At 42.6% G+C, this 19,745-nt stretch overlaps 1 protein-coding gene across 2 annotated transcripts in view; it reads right to left on the bottom strand.

The window, feature by feature from the left end:
• The window catches only part of EIF5B (eukaryotic translation initiation factor 5B), a 67,808-nt gene that overhangs the window by 18,923 nt on the left and 29,140 nt on the right, over positions 1–19,745 (bottom strand). For both annotated transcript variants that reach the window (XM_073352308.1, XM_073352304.1), the window contains exons 9-13: positions 19,598–19,684; positions 13,261–13,553; positions 11,713–11,820; positions 7,840–7,950; positions 1,283–1,350 (exon numbers count right to left, since the gene is read on the bottom strand). In XM_073352308.1, the coding sequence (XP_073208409.1) occupies positions 1,283–1,350; positions 7,840–7,950; positions 11,713–11,820; positions 13,261–13,553; positions 19,598–19,684 (667 nt within the window). The remainder of the gene's footprint in view (positions 1–1,282; positions 1,351–7,839; positions 7,951–11,712; positions 11,821–13,260; positions 13,554–19,597; positions 19,685–19,745) is intronic.

Raw genomic sequence — 19,745 nt, forward strand, 5'->3', positions numbered from 1 at the left:
AAGATACTGCCACATTACTCACTCTTCCCAAGAGACAGGAAAACTGATTAAATGACATGCCAGCTATATACTATTAATAGAAGATCACTTCCAAAAATGTATGAGAGTGTTTCTATAAGTCCAAGTCCATTAACAAAAGAACACATTTGTGAAAGACTTTGTAGGCAAACCTCTTAGGAGGTGTAATACTCAACCAGCAAACATTAGGTATCACACTGTTTCTAACTTGCCCTTTCTGAGAAAGATTATTAAGAAGGTGATGAAAATTGCTCTAAAGGTCCTAAATCAGATCACTGTAATTCAGTTTTGAATCTAAGTATGGACAGAGACTGCACTGATCGTACTCCTTAATGCCCTAGCAATAAACAAAGTTCGGGTAATCCATGCAGATTTATTATATCTTCAGTCTCTAACCATGTTAACCAAGAGGTCAACGCCTCCTACTTCCCTCAGAAAGTTAACACACTGCACAATTAACTTAGCCACATGTCGACACTGTTTACTCATGTTCCTGAGTTTATAACTGAGGTTATGTTATACACTGTGTTATCTGGCAGAAGGAAGTTTGTTATGAAGATGCCGAATTTGTCATCATCTACAGGAATGGGCTGCGTCAGTATTAGAGTACAGCTAAAAGGTGTCTTATAACCTGGCATTTCATTGCCTGTAAGGGTGTTGTTGGAGAATGTCACATTTAACCAACCGTAATTCCTTTTATGTTAAGTTTTCATTAGGATCCTGAATTAATAAGTAAAATGTATAGGAGACTTAAGAAAGTTAGCTTTCATAATCTCCAATGTCCAGACTCATTTAGGCTCTATAACAAGCCAAAATTTAGGTCATTGACTACTTATCTAGAGACTAAGATGGGAAAAGACTTTTCCCTAAGCACTTAAGTTACATTTCACAGATAAGCACGGTTTTCTCCCAGTTAAGTTTTTATATTCACTATCCAAAGTGAAAGATTGCCTTTACATGCTCTTCTAGATATAACAGTTTGACCACGGATGGGAAAATTATATACACCTTTCATCCACAAGTGATTAGCTAGATACAAAATGCAAATGTAAATCAAGCATACCCACAATACAAATGTAAATCAAGCATATCCCTTGTCAGATACAAAAATGATTTTTTTTTAGAAGTTTAAAGATATACAGTAAATAGCAGATTCATCCTAAATTCTATAACTCAGTTAAGTACCTATGCCTATATTAACAGGCAAGTCTTACGATCAGTTATTAACAAGACCCTTCACATCACAACAATAAAAAAAAGTTACCTGAAAGACTCATGTCCTGGAGTATCAATTATCAGCATTCCTGGAATTTTTATGTTCTCTCTGTCAAACTAACATTTTCAAATATTAGCCATCTTGAGAAAATTATGTAAGAAAATAAACTTAAATTTAGAGCCTCAGCAGTAGTCATAAATTTCAAATATCCAACTAAGTATTTTAGGAAGGACCAACACCCTTACCCTAACAACAGCTCTTAAGAATGCCATCACACCACAATAAAAGCACAGCCAGTTAGGTAAGGGATGCTCAAAATGACGACACGACATGAGGAGGGGTTACTTGCCTTGTACAGTAACTAGAGGTCTTTGAGAGGTGTCCTATTCTGTGTGCCTACTTCAGGGTGCGTGTGCACAATGCACTCTTACCAGAGATTGTGTCAGCAGGTCCGTGCCTGTGCCCTAGATAGCCTCATGCTCTGGTACAAGGGTACATGGTGGGCAGAGGGGGGCAGATCTGCTGCCACTAAAGTTCCTTCTGAACCACAAAAGCCCAGCAAGAAGACTATGGCAGAAGGGAAGGAGGGTAGCTAATGGAGTGCCCATAGGGACACACATCTCAAAGAACTCCAGTCACTCTACAAGGGAAGTAACCTTCCCTTCTTCAAGTAGCGTCCCTATGGATGCTCCACTTCAGGAGATTCCCGAACAGTACCTCAGTTACAGAGGAAGGTACCAAGGAGGCATATCCAGTACAGACGATAAAACAGCACCACCAAAAGGTGTACTAGCACTGGAAGCAAGCATAAAAGCGCAGTGCTGGGAAAATTTGTGCAGCAAAGACCAGGTGGCTGCTCTGCCGATGTCTGAGACAGGTATATTTTCAGTAGGGTCACAGAGGTAGACTGAGCCCTGGTGGAATGGGCAATCAACGTAGAAGAGGGACAAGTCCTTGCAGTTTTATAACAGGTTAAGATGCTTCTTGAAACCCATTTGGACAGTCTTTGGGTAGAGATTGGGGGCCCTTTCATTCATTCCACAACAGATATAAAAAGCCTAGGAGAAGTCCTAAAGGACTTAGTTCTGTCAAGGTAAAAGGTGACAGCCCTTCTTACATCCAGTCTATGGAGGCTCGTTTCATCTCTTGAAGAGTGACGCTTGGGCTAAAACACTGGTAGAATCTCCTGATTAAATGTGGAATTCTCAAAGAACATTAGACAAGAAGTGACGATGTTAACATAGTGTCACTTTATCATGACAGATCATCATGTACAGTGGGTCAGCCATCAGGGTTCCTACCCTTCTGGCTCAAATGAATATGAGGAACAAGGTCTCGAGGGACAAATGGAGGAGGGAACAGTGCCCCATATGTTCAAATGGAGGCTAAGTTGAGGTCCTACGGTGAAGCTGGCTCCTTGACAGGAGGGAAAAGATTGAACAGGCCTATAATAAATCTGGTGGTGGAAGGGTGAGTGAAGACTGATAACCCCTCGATGAGGGACAATGAAAATCAGCGATGGCAGCTTGGTGAACCTCAATTAAACTCGGCAACAATTCCTGTGGTTTTAAAATTTAACAGGCAATCAAGAATGCGTGCCAGGCAGGACACGAAAGTAGGTATACAAAGTGGCTGTACCAAGCTAGGAAGTGTTTCCACTTCTGCAAGTTTTCCTTGTTGAGGGTTTTAAGCTATTAAGCAGTACTGTTTATCACTGAGGAGCGGTCTTGTTCTATACCAGAGAGCCATTTAGCAGGCTGTTCTTGAGGTGAAGTGCCAAGAGGTTGGAGAGGGTGATGGATCTTGACTCCTCAGTGAGAAGATCTGCTGCTACCAGGAGGGGGAGAAGCAGCTGTCAAGACATGCACACATGCTCTGGTAACCACACCTCTCTCTGCCACAGCAGTGCTATGAGGATGGCTACTAATTTCTCCTGTTTCAATTTGTTTAGGACCTTGAGCAGTAATGGCCTTGAGGGATAAGTGTATAGCAACATTCGAGGCCAAGGGATGACTAGAGCATCTCCTGTTGATTTGCGGCTGTGCCCTCCTCTTGAACAGAATCATCTACACTTTGTATTGGATGGTGTCGCAGAGATAGCCATCTCCAGATCAATCAAGGTAAAACATATCCTTCAGAATATGTTGCTGTTCAGCTCCCACTCAGGACGGAGATGAAATGCCAGCAGAGGGAGTCCGCCACTGCATTCTGCAGTCCTGGTAGATAAACTGCTGATATCTATTTGTGGTTGATATACAGCAATTATATTCTGATGGGGCAGCCCCTGATGTGGGTCAGGAAGTGCTGGCAAGCATAACAGACCACTCTGAGCTTGATAAGATGAAGGATCACTTCCTTCAGAGTTCATTTGTCCTGAGCTGTGAAGTTCTGAAAGTGCACATCATTGGGAGGCATCTGTAGTGATGATCCTCATGGGATGAGGATGCAAGAACATAAAGTCCCATACACACCTTTTGTGGATCCTTCCACCAATTCAGAGAATCGAGGACCCTTCGAGGTACGGACACCCATTTGGACAGACTGTGCATGGTGTAGACCAGGGACAGGCAAACTTTTTGGCCTGAGGGCCACATCAGGTTTCCAAAATTGTATGGAGGGCCGGTTAGGGGAGGCTGTGTCCCCCCAACAGCCAGGCGTGACCCAGCCCCCGCCTCCTATCTGACCCTCCCGCTTCTTGCCCCCTGATGGATCCCCTGGGACTCCTGCCCCATCCAATCCCCCCCACCATTCCTGACTGTCCTCCCCAGGACCCCTGCCCCATCCAACCCCCCTGTTCCCCATCCTCTGACCTCCCCGACCCCACCTTTGAACTCCCCTGTCTTCTATCCAACCCGCCCCCCGCTCCCTTACGGCGCTGCCTGGAGCGCTGACGGCTGGCAGCACTACAACCATGCTGCCCAGAGCCACAGGTCAGGCTGCAGCTCTGCAACTGCGCTGCCCGGCTGCCCAGAGCATTGCGCCGGCAGCACGGCACGCTGAGGCTGCGGGGAAGGGGGGAGGGAGGGGCCAGGAGATACAGCCTCCTGGGCCAGGAGCTCAGGGGCCGGGCAGGAGGGTCCCGCAGACTGGATGTGGCCCGCGGGCCGTAGTTTGCCCACCTCTGGTGTAGCCCATTCTCAATCAGGTTCAAAGACACCAGGAGTGTAGTCCTGCTAAGAGTGCCACAAAACGTACAGACTGCCATATGGCTCAGGAGTTGGAGGAAAGCCCTTGCTGCGGTTTGTGGGCTCTGTTGTATTTAATCCAGCGTTGTGTTTAAACTGAATTGTTTGGCAACGCCAATTAAAGGAGTAAACTGTTGTATATACACTGACCCCTTACAGGGGCAATTGACCTCTAGTATCTCAACTGTCCAGTGGAGTGCTGGACAGTGCAGAACACACATTTTGGCAGGGTGGGGGTGGGGGAGGAGAGTGGGACTGGGAGTGTGTTGCGGTCACCCTGCAAGTGGCAAGCAAAGCTAGTGGAAGCCAGAGTGTTGACTAGAGCATGCTGGCAGCTAAACACAGACATTCACCTTGTTACTAGCATGCTGTTTGGCTGTTGGTGAGGAGCCCAAGTTGGGAGTTACAGCAGCAAAGCATTATGAGGCACACAAGGTTACAGAGCAGGTGGTGACAACCCCAGAATCTGACAGAAGCATAATAGTCTTGTCCAGGAGGGAGAAAGGTGATGCTGCTTCTTCTCCTGATGGCTCCTGTTCATCTGATTCCTCCTACAGAACAGGATCCTAGGACAGCAGTTGTTGCTTTTGACGTGTCCTCTTACATGATGGGACCCTGTAGAGCTGGTCGCTATAAAGGACCAATAAGAACATTGAAGAGGGACATAAGGGAAGGGGACAGGATCCCAGGCTTGTTCTTGCCAGGTTTGCTGGGTATATGTCCAGCAGGGAGTATCTTCATCAGGCTGCACTGCAATGAGGAAGGCTGAAATGGGAAAACAGAAGGGCTTGTATAGACACCTCATAATCAGATGAGTTGTCATGTACCAAGTCCATTGGAGGGGCAAGTGGTGCTGGTACCGGCAGTCGAGTGGGTCTAATGGGAGACCAGAGGGGATCTAACAACTACACAGGAACTGGAGGTTGAATCTGCTTGGTAGTGAGATGGTACCAGAGAATGTGTCAATCAGAAATGCCTCTCAGTAACCACAACGGGTTTGTGTGGAATCAGACTGCATTGATCCCTGATGGTAGGTCAAATCAGTACAAGAGAAGGTCTCTTGATACCCTTGAACAACGGTGACTCAGGTTCTTCCAGGATCCAAAGATCCTTGTGGAAAAAGGAGTCTGGACAGTACTGGGTATTCCAGAGAAGGACCCCAAGCATTAGTACATTGGGTGATACTGGAGATGGTACTGAAGTACAATCTGTGTGCTCTTCTCTGCTGGCTAGGGAAGGTGGTACCAATGACATTTGTGGCTTAACCTTAGAGTCACTGTGCTTCAGAAGCACTGGGTGCAGTGCTGACTTCAGTGCCACTGCAGTTTAACAGACAGCTTCTCGGTACATGGCATGGTTCTCTCGTTGATGATGAATCAGGGGTCAGTGGTACCCTTGTCAGGACACAAGGTCTCCCAAGATCCAGACCGAAAGGGTAACTTTCCCCTTCTCTTATCCTATTCCTCAGAACAGTCTGCATGCTTCTTATGGATCCCTCGGGTCTTTGCTTACCACAGCAGCAGTGATTCAGCTGCAGGGGCTCTATGAGCAACTGAATCCAATTTACAGAGAGGTGACTTCAACCCCCTACGTCTCAGGGAACACTCCATTAACAGGAGTTTTACCTTGTCCCTCAGTTTTTCAGATGTAATTTTAAGTGGATTTTATATGGGGGGGCGGGGTGTGTGTGAAGGGAGAGCTCAAGTGTCCATCACTGTTGGGGAAAAAGACCTGTGACAGGTCTGACAGGGTTGGAAGCCAAGGATTTTGGGCATAATCCCTTACTTGAAGCTTTGGTTTAAGGTCTGAGTTTTAAAGGCCCAGAGCAGAACAAAACAAAAAAACAAAAAAGAGAAAGGGTAACCCCCACTCCCCAAAAAGCACAAAATGTGCTAAGTAACAGAAAAAGAAATACAAGATCTAAAATAATAAGAAAAAATAAGCAAAAGAGGTGGCAAACCACGCAGCTAGCTAAGGGACGCTGATGTTCCATCTAGAGCAGTGGTTCTTAACCTGGGGTGCACACATGTCTATGAGACATGCCAGATTTTTTTAGAAGGTAAATCATTGAAAACACAAATTAAGCACAGGCACGTAAGTACAACTACTTTGTTTCATCAAACCTATGTATTTAACATTATACATTTTTTAACGATTACTGTAATATACAAACAAAAATATATCTAGGTTTAAAGAACTGACCTACTTCAACCATTTTTGAGAAGGGGTGCGAGAACATACTTTGAGAACCAAAGGGGCGCAGGCTGTAGTAAAGGTTAAGAACCACTGATCTAGAGCCATAGGTGGCTGAGAAGGAACTGAAATTGTGGTAGGTCTGCCCTTCCCCCCACATATGCTCATATCAGAAAATGAGGATGTCTCGGGCACAGACAAAGACTCTGCTGATGAAAACTCCAATCTTGAAGTGGAACACCCATAAGGACACAATTTGAAGGAAAACTAAACTTTCAGAAACTATATTTGATGTAGCAAATCTTCCAGCTTTTTAGAAACCAGTATATTGCTTTGACAAGATATATGAAGTCAGGATTTCTACTGAATTAAACCCAGCTAAAGGGAACAAACTGACAGCTTTTGCCATCTCAACCATCTTGTACTTCCTACGTCAGAGAAACAAAGTTCCAGTAGATTGTTTAAATGCTTTCAAGAATAGTTTTGTATAAAACAACTTTTCTAAAAGTGATTTAATTTGCTGTTGGAGATTTCAAGAACAGTTCTCTTGCAACTTATGCTTGTTCTTCATACTGGACAAAATGTACTAGGAGTGCATTTTTTAATATTAAAAAACAGGCAGTTGAGTGGTTTTCTAGATAAAAATCAAACTGCAATATTTCATTTACGGGGAAAACTAATGTCCCTTGGAAAGTGACCTTCAATGGCAACACCAGTTTTCTAATATTGTGGATTTAAAAGTAAAGCTTGTTGCCCATTGTTAAACTTACCTTGTGAGTACATGCACTGAAATTAAACAGAAACCATTTTAAAGCTCATTGAAGAAATGTAATAAAAATATGGGTATATTTTAACTTCCAAGAGTATTCCCAATTTCTACCCAAATATCAGATTTTTGTCAACATAGTCAACATATAATGCATAAATGCACTTTCTAGAATGGAGAAGAGACAGTAGGAGGAGGGGTTTTTTTGTTTTTTTTTAAAGATGGTAATTATAAATTGTCTGGCAATGCTGTTACTCTAATTTCTGAATTAAAGTATCTCTTTCAAAAATAGTGAGAAGAATAAATTCAACCCAAATAACCAATATGTCAACTAGGTTTTTACATACACAAAAGCAGAAACAATTCTTAGAAAATATCCCACCACAACATCTAGTAAGTAAGCAGATCGCTTTATGAACTTTTGGACCTCAATCTAAGGTCTTTAAAGTGCTGTTACTTACATTTTTCACCATCTTAGCTTGTTCATTAATGGCTTCTAGAGGAACGTTAGTTGCTCCAATCTGCTGAGTGATACCACCTGCTTCACCATCTTGTACATGAGTATGACGGAGCTATAAAACCAAAGCAATAAAGGGAGTACTGAATACACAGGGAAAACAATGGAAATGGGAACCTGCTTACAGAAGGGAATTTAAAATCATATCCTGGAAGTGTCATTAATTATTTCCTTTGGGGGGGGAGAGAGAATGTGTTTAAACTATGTCTATTTAAGAGTAACAGCTGTGTTAGTCTGTATTCGCAGAAAGAAAAGGAGTACTTGTGGCACCTTAGAGACTAACCAATTTATTTGAGCATAATAAATATATTCAAAGAAAGCTTATGCTCAAATAAATTGGTTAGTCTCTAAGGTGCCACAAGTACTCCTTTTCTTTTTATGTCTATTTAGGAAGTTGTAACACGTGTAAGAACATAAGGATGGCCACACTGAGTCAGATAAATGGTCCATCTAGTCCAGTATCTTGACTTCCGACAGTGGCCAGTGCCAGAGGAAGTGCTTCAGAGGAAATTAACAAAATAGGAAATCATCAAGTGATCCATCCCGTCATCCACTCCGAGCTTCTGGCAGTCAGAGGTTTAGGAAGACCCAGACCATGGGGTTGCATCTCTGACCATTTTGGCTAATAGCCATTGATGGACCTATCCTCCATGAACTTCTCATTCTTTTTTGAACCCAGTTATACTTTTGGCCTTCACAAACAAGTTCCACGTACTGACTGTGAAGTACTTCCGTATGTTTGTTTTAAACCTGATGCCTATTAATTTAATCTGATGACCCCTGGCTCTTATGTGATATGAAGAGGCAAATAATTCCTTATTCACTTTTTCCACACCATTCGTGTTTTTATAGACTCTCTCTTTTCTAAACTGAGCAGTCCCAGTCTTTTTAATCTCTCCTCATGTGGAAGCTGTTCCATACCCTTAATTCTTTTTGTTGCCCTTCTCTGTACCTTTTCCAATTCTAATATATCTTTTTTGAAATGGGGCTACCACAACTGCACACAGTACTGAAGGTGTGGTGGTACCATGGATTTATATAGGGGCATGATTATATTCTGTTTTATTACCTATCCCTTTCCTAATAGTTCCTAACATTGCTTGCTTTTTTTAATGCCACTGCACATTGAGCAGATGTTTTCAGACAACTATTCATGATTACCCCAAAAATCTCTTTCTTGAGTGGTAACAGCTAATTTAGAAAACATTTAGCATGAATAGCTGGGATTATTTTTTCCAATGTGCATTGCGTTACACTTATCAGCATTGAATTTCATTCGCCATTTTCCTTTCCAATCACCCAGTTTTGTGAGATCCCTTTGTAACTCTTCAAAATCTGCTTTGGAGTTAACTATCTTGAGTAATTTTGCATCTCATCTGCAAATTTTGCCACCTCACTATTTACCCCCTTTTCCAGATCATTTATGAACACACTGAACAGCACAGGTCGCAGTACAGATCCTTGGAGGACCTGCAATTTACATCTCTCCGTTGTGAAAAATGATCACTTATTTCTACTCGTTTCCTGTCTTTTAACAAGTTACTGATCCATGACAGGATCTTCCCTCTTAGCCCAGGACTGCTTATTTTGCTTAAGAGCCTTTGGTGAGGGACCTTTTCAAAGGCTCTCTGGAAGTCCAAGTACACTATATCCACTGGATCACCCTTGTCCACATGCTTGTTGACCCCCTTACAGATTTCTAATAAGATTGGTGAGGCATGATTCCCCTTTACAAAAGCTGTGTTGACTCTTCCCCAACATATTGTGTTCATCTGTGTGTCTGATAATTCTGTTTTTCACTATAGTTTCAACCAATTTGCCTGGTACTGAAGTTAGGCTTACTGGCCTGCAATTGCCAGGATCACTTCTGGAACCTTTAAAAAAAAACAAAACAAAACAACCAACATTACATTAGCTACGATCCAAGAAATCTGGTACAGAGGCCGATTAAAGCAATAGGTTATATATCACAGTTCTGCAGTTTCCTATGTGAGATCCTTCAGAACTTTGGGGTGAATACCATCTGGATTCTGGTGACTTAATACTGTTTATCAATTTGTTATTCTAAAACCTATTGGACACCTCAATCTGGGACAATGCCTCAGATTTGTGACAAAAAGAATGGCTCACATGTGGGAATCTCCCTCACATCCTCTACAGTGAAGCCCAATGCAAAGAATTCATTTAACTTCTCTGCAACAGCTTTGTCTTCTCTGAATGCACCTTTAGCACCTTGATCATCTAGTGGCCCTACTGGTGTTCGGCAGGGTTCCTACTTCTGATCTACTTCATAAATTGCTGCTAGTCTTTGTGTCTTTTGCTAGTTGCTCTTCAAATTTTCTTGCCCTGCCTAATTATATTTTCACACTTTACTTGCCAAAGTTTATGCTCCTTTATTTTCTACACTAGGATTCGACTTTAAATTTTTAAAGGATGCCTTTTTGCTGCTGTTATTTAGCCATAGTGGCATTTTTTGGGTTCTCACACTCTTTTTATTATTTTATTTGGGGTATATATTTAGTTTGAGCCTTGACTGTGGTGTTTTTAAAAACTGACAGGTTTCAGAGTAACAGCCGTGTTAGTCTGTCTTTGCAAAAAGAAAAGGAGTACTTGTGGCACTTTAGAGACTAAATAAATTGGTTAGTCTCTAAGGTGCCACAAGTACTCCTTTTCTTTTTTTAAAAATTGTTTTCTGTACAGCTTGCATTGTATTGCATTTCACTCTTGTGACTGTTCATTTCCATTTAACTAGCTTCCTTGTTTTTGTGAAGTGCCCCTTTTTGAAGTTAAATGCTACTGTGGTGGGTTTCTTTGACATTTCCCCCCTGCAAGGATGTCAAAGTAATTACATTATGATCACTATTACTGAGTGGTTCAGATATATACACTCTTGGATCAGAGCCTAACCATGTAATGATTATTGTATAGTCTCTGAAATTTACAACAGTAACCTTTTGTTTAGAGGAACATTATACAGTAATATAATCCTGGGCCCTCTAATAGGGCGTTGCCATATTATAGAATGAGTATATTTACAATAATCATGACAAGTCATTTCTTGTGATTTTATTGAACGGAGTGGAATCTCTGATTACACATTTAACAAACCAGGCATGTCCATCAAATGCGAATATTAAAAAAAAATTGACAAGTGTGGTGGATTTTTTTTTGCAGGTGAAAGTTTTACTGGGTACATTAATTTTTCCATAACCACCAACCTCCCTCCCGAGTTGGACTACTTTTATTTTTCCAGCAGAAGGCTATCAGAAGTCTAGCTGCTAACTAGCAGACAGATTAATTCTTCATTTCGTTTTGTGTGATCATTTCTGCTAGGAAGCCCCAGCAGAATTCCAAAAGGATCATCTGACAATAAATATCAAATAATTTGTAATATTTGGTTAGGAATTGCAGCATCCCAGTGCTCTAATGACTGACCATAAAAGCATAAAATCTCCTCTTCACCACAATTTTTCCAACATTTATCTCTATTCATTCTCTCTATTTTTTAACCTGACTGGTATAAAATACCACTGAAACATCATCTTAACTAAGTTTTCCCTTTATTGCACTCTATATCGAGGTTGCTGGTACTCTTCCAGAGCAAACCCCATTCCTCTGGGGTAATCTGTCTATCCAGGTCCCTTTCTCAGCGTGTCATATATGAACTTTTTTGGTTAGGAAAGTTATCTTGAATTGTATTTTTATAAGCATTATAGGATTACAATAAGTTATTTCAAGCAGTAGTAGTTACATTACACTATGACAAATAAGCTATCACAGAAACTTGATAATGAAGATCCATCCCACTGCATCTTACCTTATCTAGAATTTTGGTCTTTCCTGTGTCTACGTGCCCAAGTACACAGATTACCGGTGCTCTTAGCTTTTCAGTGTTTACATTTTTGTTATTTTCAATACGCCGTTTCTAATAGGAGAATAAGACATGTTCAAAAGTAGAGATTAACATTTAAAGTATTACAAAAAGCAAGTGGAGATTTACCTAATGTTGTCAGCAGCACCTTAAGGGAAAAGCTGGCTGGGGTTTTGCACTCCCTCTCCAAGGTTTACTAAATACAACACTTCCATGACCATTCAATTTCCAGGGAGGGTTGGGGGGTATGCAGATTATATGGACAGAAATTTTTCTAGTCCAAGTACAAATTTCATGGTATGCATCTGGATTCAATACATGTTGGGCTCGGTTGTTTATCTCCAAGCAGAACATTTGAGGTCCTGAGATTTGCAATAAGGTTAGCTCGTCCTTTTGCCCAGCTTTTTGGTGCAGTTTAAAGATCAGAATTAAAGGTTAGCATCTTGGGAATCCAGGTCTAATTAAATTGACTGAGCTGTCTCAGTTAGATGGCTTTCATCAGATTGGTAACACTCTCAGTTCGCAATTTAAAAAGCAACAGTTTCAAGTAAGAATAACTAGTATGATAACTTATTTCATCTGCTAAAGTATGGGTTTGTTGGAGATGTATAGCAAAAGGTGTGCTTTGGGACAGGTAATAAGGCTTGTAGGTTGTTTTACTATGCATACATTTCAAAATTTCCTTACCTGTTGAAACCAATTCCTAGGCATGCATTAATGAAAGTTAGAGTTTCTAAATGTGCAATATGCCGAAGAAGGGGAAAAAGAGCCAATGCGAAATGTCAGTAATTGGAGAAAAAACAAAACAAAAAAACAAACACAAACTAATAGCGTTGAAATGCTTCATTAAAATTCTAATAGCATTTACAAAGGATGGAGCAGACAGTGATGATGCCACATACTTCCACCCTTTAAGGATGCTTTCCTCTGAAAAAAGGGTACTTTTTAGCCTTATAGAATGCAAGGAGTATAGCTTCTGTCTGCTCATACAACCCCTGTACTGTGGTTTTAAGTCAAGATAGATCTAAGTCTGCTAAATGCATTCATAAAAAAGAAGCTGTATTAAGTACGGTTACTTTTTGCATAAAAATTATTTGTAAGTCTGTAGAGCACTGACAATAAGTTCATTGCAGACCACTATGGACACTTGCACGAATATATTGTTTGCAGTGTTGTTATAGCCATGTCTGTCTCAGGATATGAGAGACAAGGTGAGTGAGGTAATATCCTTTATAGGACCAACTTCTGTTGGCGAAAGAGACAAGCTTTCGAGTTTACACAGACCTGAAAAAGAGCTCTGTAAACTCAAAAGCTTGTCTCTTTCACCAATAGAAGTGGTCCTATAAAAGATATTACTTTACCCACTCAGATTAAAAATAATACTGTGTCATAACTGCTAAGCTAATTTAGTCAAGTATGGTTGAACGTCCACTAAAATCCAAGAGTTTTCATGCCACACAGATAAGCTTCTCAAGACAAAGTGTGTCTAGATACCTCAATTCTCCGCTTAGCTTTATCGTAAACAAGCTCTTCTTTTGTACGATCATCATCAGAATCGTATTCCGAATCGGAGCTTATTTCTTTGCTTGGCTTTTTCTCTACCAATTGTTTTCCAACAGCTTGAGACTCCGTTTCTCTCTCATCTGAAGTCTTTTCATCTTCACTTCCCTCACTTTCTCCCTCTTCAGACTCTTCACTCTCTTCCTCCTCCTCCTCCTCCTCCTCTTCCTCATCTTCCTCTTCCACTTCATTGTGTTCCTTGACTTCAATGTGGACAGGTTTTCCCTCTGGCAAGAGGAGAGATAAAACTGAAGTAAAATACTCTGTCAAGATCACATCCCCAAAAACCACCATAAAGAGAAGTAGTAACTGAGATCAGGTTTCATTGTATAAACAGAACATGGACTAATTTTGGTTTAATCCATGTGAAGGAATAAGTCAGCTGCACTAAGTATGGGAATAAACTTCTAAATTTAGAGCCAGTCAAAGCAGCATATGTGAAAAATCAAAACAAAGCACTGCAATACAGTCAGTGCACCCACCAAGAATGATCCCTACTGACCTAAGGAGCCCTTTCCCAAATATCTGGAGGAATAAGATAGCTCAATTCAATTACATACCACGCACTTCACTTATAAATACACATACAGTCAATGCAGACAAGAACTACTCCTGGGGCAATTCCGCACCACTGTGCATGCGTAGAATTTATGTGTGTCCCCCCCCACAGATTTCTTTGCTTCCCTGCAGAAAAATGACTGACCGAGAAGCAAAGGGAAGCCACAAGAGTGGTCACACGACCCTCCCCAGCAGTATGTTTTGGGTGCCCGGGGCAGCTGGCAGAGAGGTAAGTCAGTCACTGAGGGGTGGGGGTGAGACTGGGGAAAACCAGTGGCTCCTACCCTGCGTCGGGCTCAGCTGCTAGTTCTGGCGGGGCAGAATGTGACTTCCTCTTTTCCTGCACAGCGTCTGAGTCTGAGTCAGACCCACCCCCGGACTTCTCCCCCAGCTGCAGGAAGCTCCGCAAACTTCCCCCTCCCCTGTTTTCTGCACCCATTGTTTCTCAACTGCAGGAGGAGGGATCCCTGTACAGAGAGCTACTCCCCCATTCACCCAACCCCCGTGCATCTAGACCCCCCTCATACCCAGACCCTCCTGCCGAGCCTCACCCCCTGGCATTTAGAACCTCCCCCTGGATCAGCCCCATTCCCCCTACACCTAGACACCCCATCAATCCTCCCATACCCTAATCCCCACCCCACCGAGCCCCAAACAGCTGCACTTGGATCCACACCCTATTGAGCCCCTCTTCCCGAGCATCTGGACCTCCCTACTGAGCCCCCCACCCCCTACTGAGCCCCAACCACCTTCATTTGGATCCCCTATAGAGTGCCATTACTGTTACACCCAGAATCCCCCAACAAGCCCCCAAGCACCCAGATCCCTCCTGTACCCTGATCCCCCACTGAGCTGCCCGCACCCAGATTGCCCCACACAGAACCCTCTCAATTCACACCTGGATCCCCCCCACACAAAGCCCCTCCACACTTGGATCCTGCCTTGCTGAGCCTTCCTGTCCACACCTGGCTTGGAGAGGCAGGGCCCTGGGGTGTTTCTGGAGCAGGCCTGGTTCTTGCGCTGTGTCAAGGTTGGAACTGCACAGTGATCTCCCACCTTTGTGCAGCCTGTGCTCCCCAATGCCATGCTGGAGTCTCCACATTTGACAAATTTCCCACAATTTTAAAATACTGTGTGCAGAATTTTTAATTTTTTGGCGCAGAATGTCCTCAGGAGTAAAGAACTAACACTCCAAATCTAACAAGTTCCATTTGGAGTCAATCAATTTTTCATTAGAAAGATGCTTTTGAAAGTTTCTATAACTCAAGGAATTTGTAATTAGTGTAGAAGGGACTACATCTTTATAAACATTGTCAAGACTGTAAAACATTTTAAAGATAGTTTAAAGAAAACATATATTTTCCAGTAGAATGCCCCAGTAAAGGGAGGTTTCTTATCAGTTACAATTTCTTTGAAAGACACTTATGTGTATTCATACTTGTGGAATATGGAACTCCCCCTTGGAGATGAACTACAGAGCTCTCTTCAAAAGCTGTGTCTGCTGAAGGGGTGTGTAAGTGTACTCGTGACACTGACATTTGAAGTCTGAGGCCGTATAAGGGAGTGCACCCCCAACCCTCTTAGTTCCTTCGCTTAAACCAGAGTCCTAAGTACATAAAGAAATCTCAGACAGAGGAGGTGGTAGGCAGGAAGTGTGGATACACAGAGGAGACTTAGAGCAACTGTTACTAGCAAGCAACCTCTTTCTTCAGGGTCCTCTGAGCTTTCCTACTCATGAGAGAAAAGCAAATAGTACTGACCAGAAGGAATCTGGGTGAGGAGTTTATCCCAAGCTATGCACTGTTGAACCATTCTCCCAAACAGACCACTGGATCATGAAGTATAAAGAGCAGTGCCTGGAGGTGGGACGCACCAAATTTTACATTGCTCTACGTAACTCCACTAGGGAATTGTGCTTAACATATTCCACACAAGCTGCAGTGTCTCTAGTCAAATAAGTCCTCAACCCTGTAAGATACTGGTCCTTTGAGTTCCATATAACCCAGATAATCTGTGTAGAAACAGGCTCTCCCTGACAGTTTTACCCACATGCCTGTCTAATGGGTTTTGTTTACCTGAGGGAAAAGACAAAGGGCTCTTTTTTCATATAAAGTAGGACAATTTATTTCCCCTCAGCGGGCACAGGGTCGGTTCATGAGCCACAAATAGCTCTTTAATGTGGCTCTTGGTAGCACATGATATTAAACCACTGTGATTTAACTATTAACCAGTCTATGTTATTACCCAATCAGGATGCTTTTACTATGTTATTAACCAACTGTAATTGATAAAATAGCCAACTCGGTCAGTCATTTTGCAAACGTAAATGTTTTCCCTGTCATACTGTTTAAATATGACTATATAGTACTATAGTCAATGAAACAATGAATTCACACTACTGTGGCTCTTTTGGGTAATGCTGATTGCTAATTTGGCTCCTGAACCTCTGAGTATCATTGGTCTAAGAACACAAGAGGAAAACATACTGGCTAAGGTGGAAGCCAGATATCACTTAAGATAGGAAGCTATCATGGAGGTCTAAGCACTACTTTCTTTGGGCACTACTGCACAGGGAGGAGTAATCACTAGAGTTCAACTCTTCTCACTGATGTGGTTGCTCTAAGGAATGCTGTTTTCTAAAGGAACATCCCTGAGAGATTCAAAGGGAGACGCCTCCCCCCTGCCCAACTTGGTGAGCAATAAATTGAAATCTAAGGAATGTGAATGTTTCTCTTGCTGGGGAAGTTATTAGTAAATCCTTTAAAAATCTGGCTACTGTAGGGTGGGAATATACTATTTTATCTCCACTGGCTGGCAACTGGCTAAGAAAACAGTAAAGTGGACTTTCAGAGAGACTAACAAGACCTTGGGACTGGAGGTACAACAAACAGTCCAGTACCACAAGGATGCCTGCCTTTGATGGAGTACGACTCTTACTGCTAAGACCACATCTTTAGGGGCTAACCGAAGGATTTAGGTATCACAGCTGAGAGGCAGGGGCTCCCCTTCTGCTCTCTCCAGTGAAAGAACTGGGATAGTTGGGGCTATGCTCCCTTTGTGCCCTCAGATGGTAAATATCATCATCAGGCACTTAAACACCCCAGCCTACCTCACCCGCAACAGATGCGGCTTTGAAGAGGGTCCCACAACTTGTTGCCAAGGGGTGCCACAGCCCCCAAAAGAAAACAAGAATTAATAGCTGTGGTTTGACTGGGACTGCTTTGGATGCTGGGAATTGTTTCCCAGTATAAAGCCTCTGCCAATGTCCCCAGGACTGGGCAGCTGAAGGCAACTCAGTAATTGCTGCATATATCACTTCTCCAGCTGCTCAGGTAACATGTGAACAGCTCGTTGCTATCCTGCTGACTGCCCACAAATATGCCAGTTCAATGCACCAAGCCAGCCACTTCATAGCGATTCTCAGTGGGAGCTCAAGATAGCTACTTCCACTGAAGCACAGAGCCCCAATGTAGGTTCCCAGGAAGATGTACTCTACACTGGTGAAAAGGTAGCCAGGTGGGGAGAATTCTGTATTTGGCAGAATCCTTCCTTCTAGATGGGAAACAAGAGAGCAATGCTACAGGGCAGAGCAAGACAGACATGATTCTTTCATTATTTATCCACAGTGGAACAGCTTCAATAGGAGAGTGAGGGAGATTCACATCAGAATCCCATAGCTCAGGGGTAAGGGCACTCACTCACCTGAGAGGTGTCAGATACCAGTTCAAATCCCTTCTCCTGCTCAGGCAGAAGGGGAACTTGAACTGGGGGTGTCTCATGCCCCAGGTGAGCACACTAACCACTAGGCTAAAAATTCTGAAGGTCATCCTCCTCCTCTCCCATTCCTGGCCTTCTTGCAAAAACAGTGTAAGCGCCTAACACCAAGAGAGGGTCTGCAACTGAGAATCTCAAGCAAAGGGAGGCACCTCCCTGAAGCCTGGACTTAGGACCCTATCTCCGAGAGGGGGCAGGGTTTAGTACACATCCCTAAGCTTGGCACCTCCCACTGGGTACCTCAGACAAGGAGCCACCAAGCTTTTGTGAATCCCATTGTGAGGTACCTGTCCATCCCCATTCATTGTATAGGGACCCTAGGCACCAAACTCACTCAGGGTTTGTGAATCACAGTTATTTTCCAGGCACAAAGACAATCAGTGTCCCCACATTTAAGTTGCTTTGTGAATCTAGACCTAAATCCCCTCACCACCACCACACACACCAATGTCTATGAAGACATTAACTGGACAGGATTTTGAATAATTTCTAAAAGTTGTCAATCATGATAAAAATCTTAAACTCACACCCTATCCACAGTTGCTTTATCTTTCATCTCCTTTTCTCCTGGCGTGGGGGAGGGAAGGACAGGAGGAAGAGAGACTAAGGTTGCACCCCATTATGCTTTATGGAAATATGCTTATGATTGTAAATAGGACATAACTGGAATATGTTTTATGCTAGATATGTCATGTAACATATCTCTGCAAAGGTTATGATCTACTGGATATATTCATCCTATTTGGATGCATTCATGCATCATTTTTGTATTCAAAGTTCTGAATATTGGCTATGTACTTGTTTGATTTTAAGTAGCCTCAGTGAAGCAGCAGTTGGTCAGCTTCTTAAGACTATTCTCAGTAAGTGCCCAATCAAGAAACACTTAAGCTAACAATGAACTCTGGGAGACACCAATCCACATCTGAGCTTTCTTGGGAATGTGTCATCCTGTAAGGAACTGAGTCGTGCATGGACATGTGACTTGCCCAGGTGACTCCAAAAACTCCATCTTGGAGCTGGATTCTGCATAGAAGAGGGGAAGGAGTTTCCACCCACAAGAGAGAGACTATATAAGTCCCTGGGGAAACCCCTCCATTTTGTCTTCAGCTGGCACAAAAAGATAGCCTCTCCACCCCAAGGAGATGCCTGAAAGAAACTGGAACAAAGGACAGTAACTACAGGGTTGTGAGTGATTGCTGGACCCAGACTAGGAGGAAGCCTAGTCTGTAAAAGAGCCTTATTTGAACATCTGAAGGTGAGATTTACCTGCATTTAGTTTTTTCTTATTATGCTTAGACTTATGTGTTTTATTTTATTTTGTTTGGTAATTTACCTTGTTCTGTCGGTTATTACTTGGAACCACTTAAATACTACTTTTTGTATTTAATAAAATCACTTTTTACTTATTAACCAACCCAGAGTATGTACTAATACCTGGGGGGTGGGGGGGGCAAACAACTGTGCATCTCTCTATCAATGTTACAGAGGGCAATCAGTTTATGAGTTTATATAAAGGTAAAGCTTATACAAGGTAAAACAGATTTAATTGCGGTTTGGACCCCATGGGGCGCTGGGTATCTGAGTGCTGGAGCCAGGAGCACTTCTTAAGCTGTTTTCAGTTAAGCCTGCAGCTTGTTGGAGATGTGGTTCAGACCTGGATCTGTCTGTGCAGCAGGCAAGCATGTCTGGCTCAAACAAGGCAAGGTACTGAAGTCCCAAGCTGGCAGGGAAAACAGGCTCAGAGGTAGTCTAGGCACATCAGGTGGCAGTTCCAAAGGGGTTTTTGTGATCCAATCCATCACAGAGACAATTCTCCGACTAGAGATCGGTAGATGGATCTGATGGTCATAATAACCAGCACATACTGTTAACTAACCATGTTAAACTTGTCCTGGATATAAAAATATTACCAAACCTCTATTTACTCTCACACACACACCTTTTTCTCTCTCTTCATCACTGACCATTGCTTCCCAGTCATCCAAACCTGCATCTGCCATTTCTTCTTCCTCCTTTTCTTCTGAAACTGAAAGAATTCCATATATGAATAAATCTTCACTAGGTTTACAATATCCATGTTATATAGA

The sequence above is a fragment of the Lepidochelys kempii genome, chromosome 1 (genome assembly GCF_965140265.1).
Source record: "Lepidochelys kempii isolate rLepKem1 chromosome 1, rLepKem1.hap2, whole genome shotgun sequence".
NCBI classification, from domain to species: Eukaryota; Metazoa; Chordata; order Testudines; family Cheloniidae; genus Lepidochelys; species Lepidochelys kempii.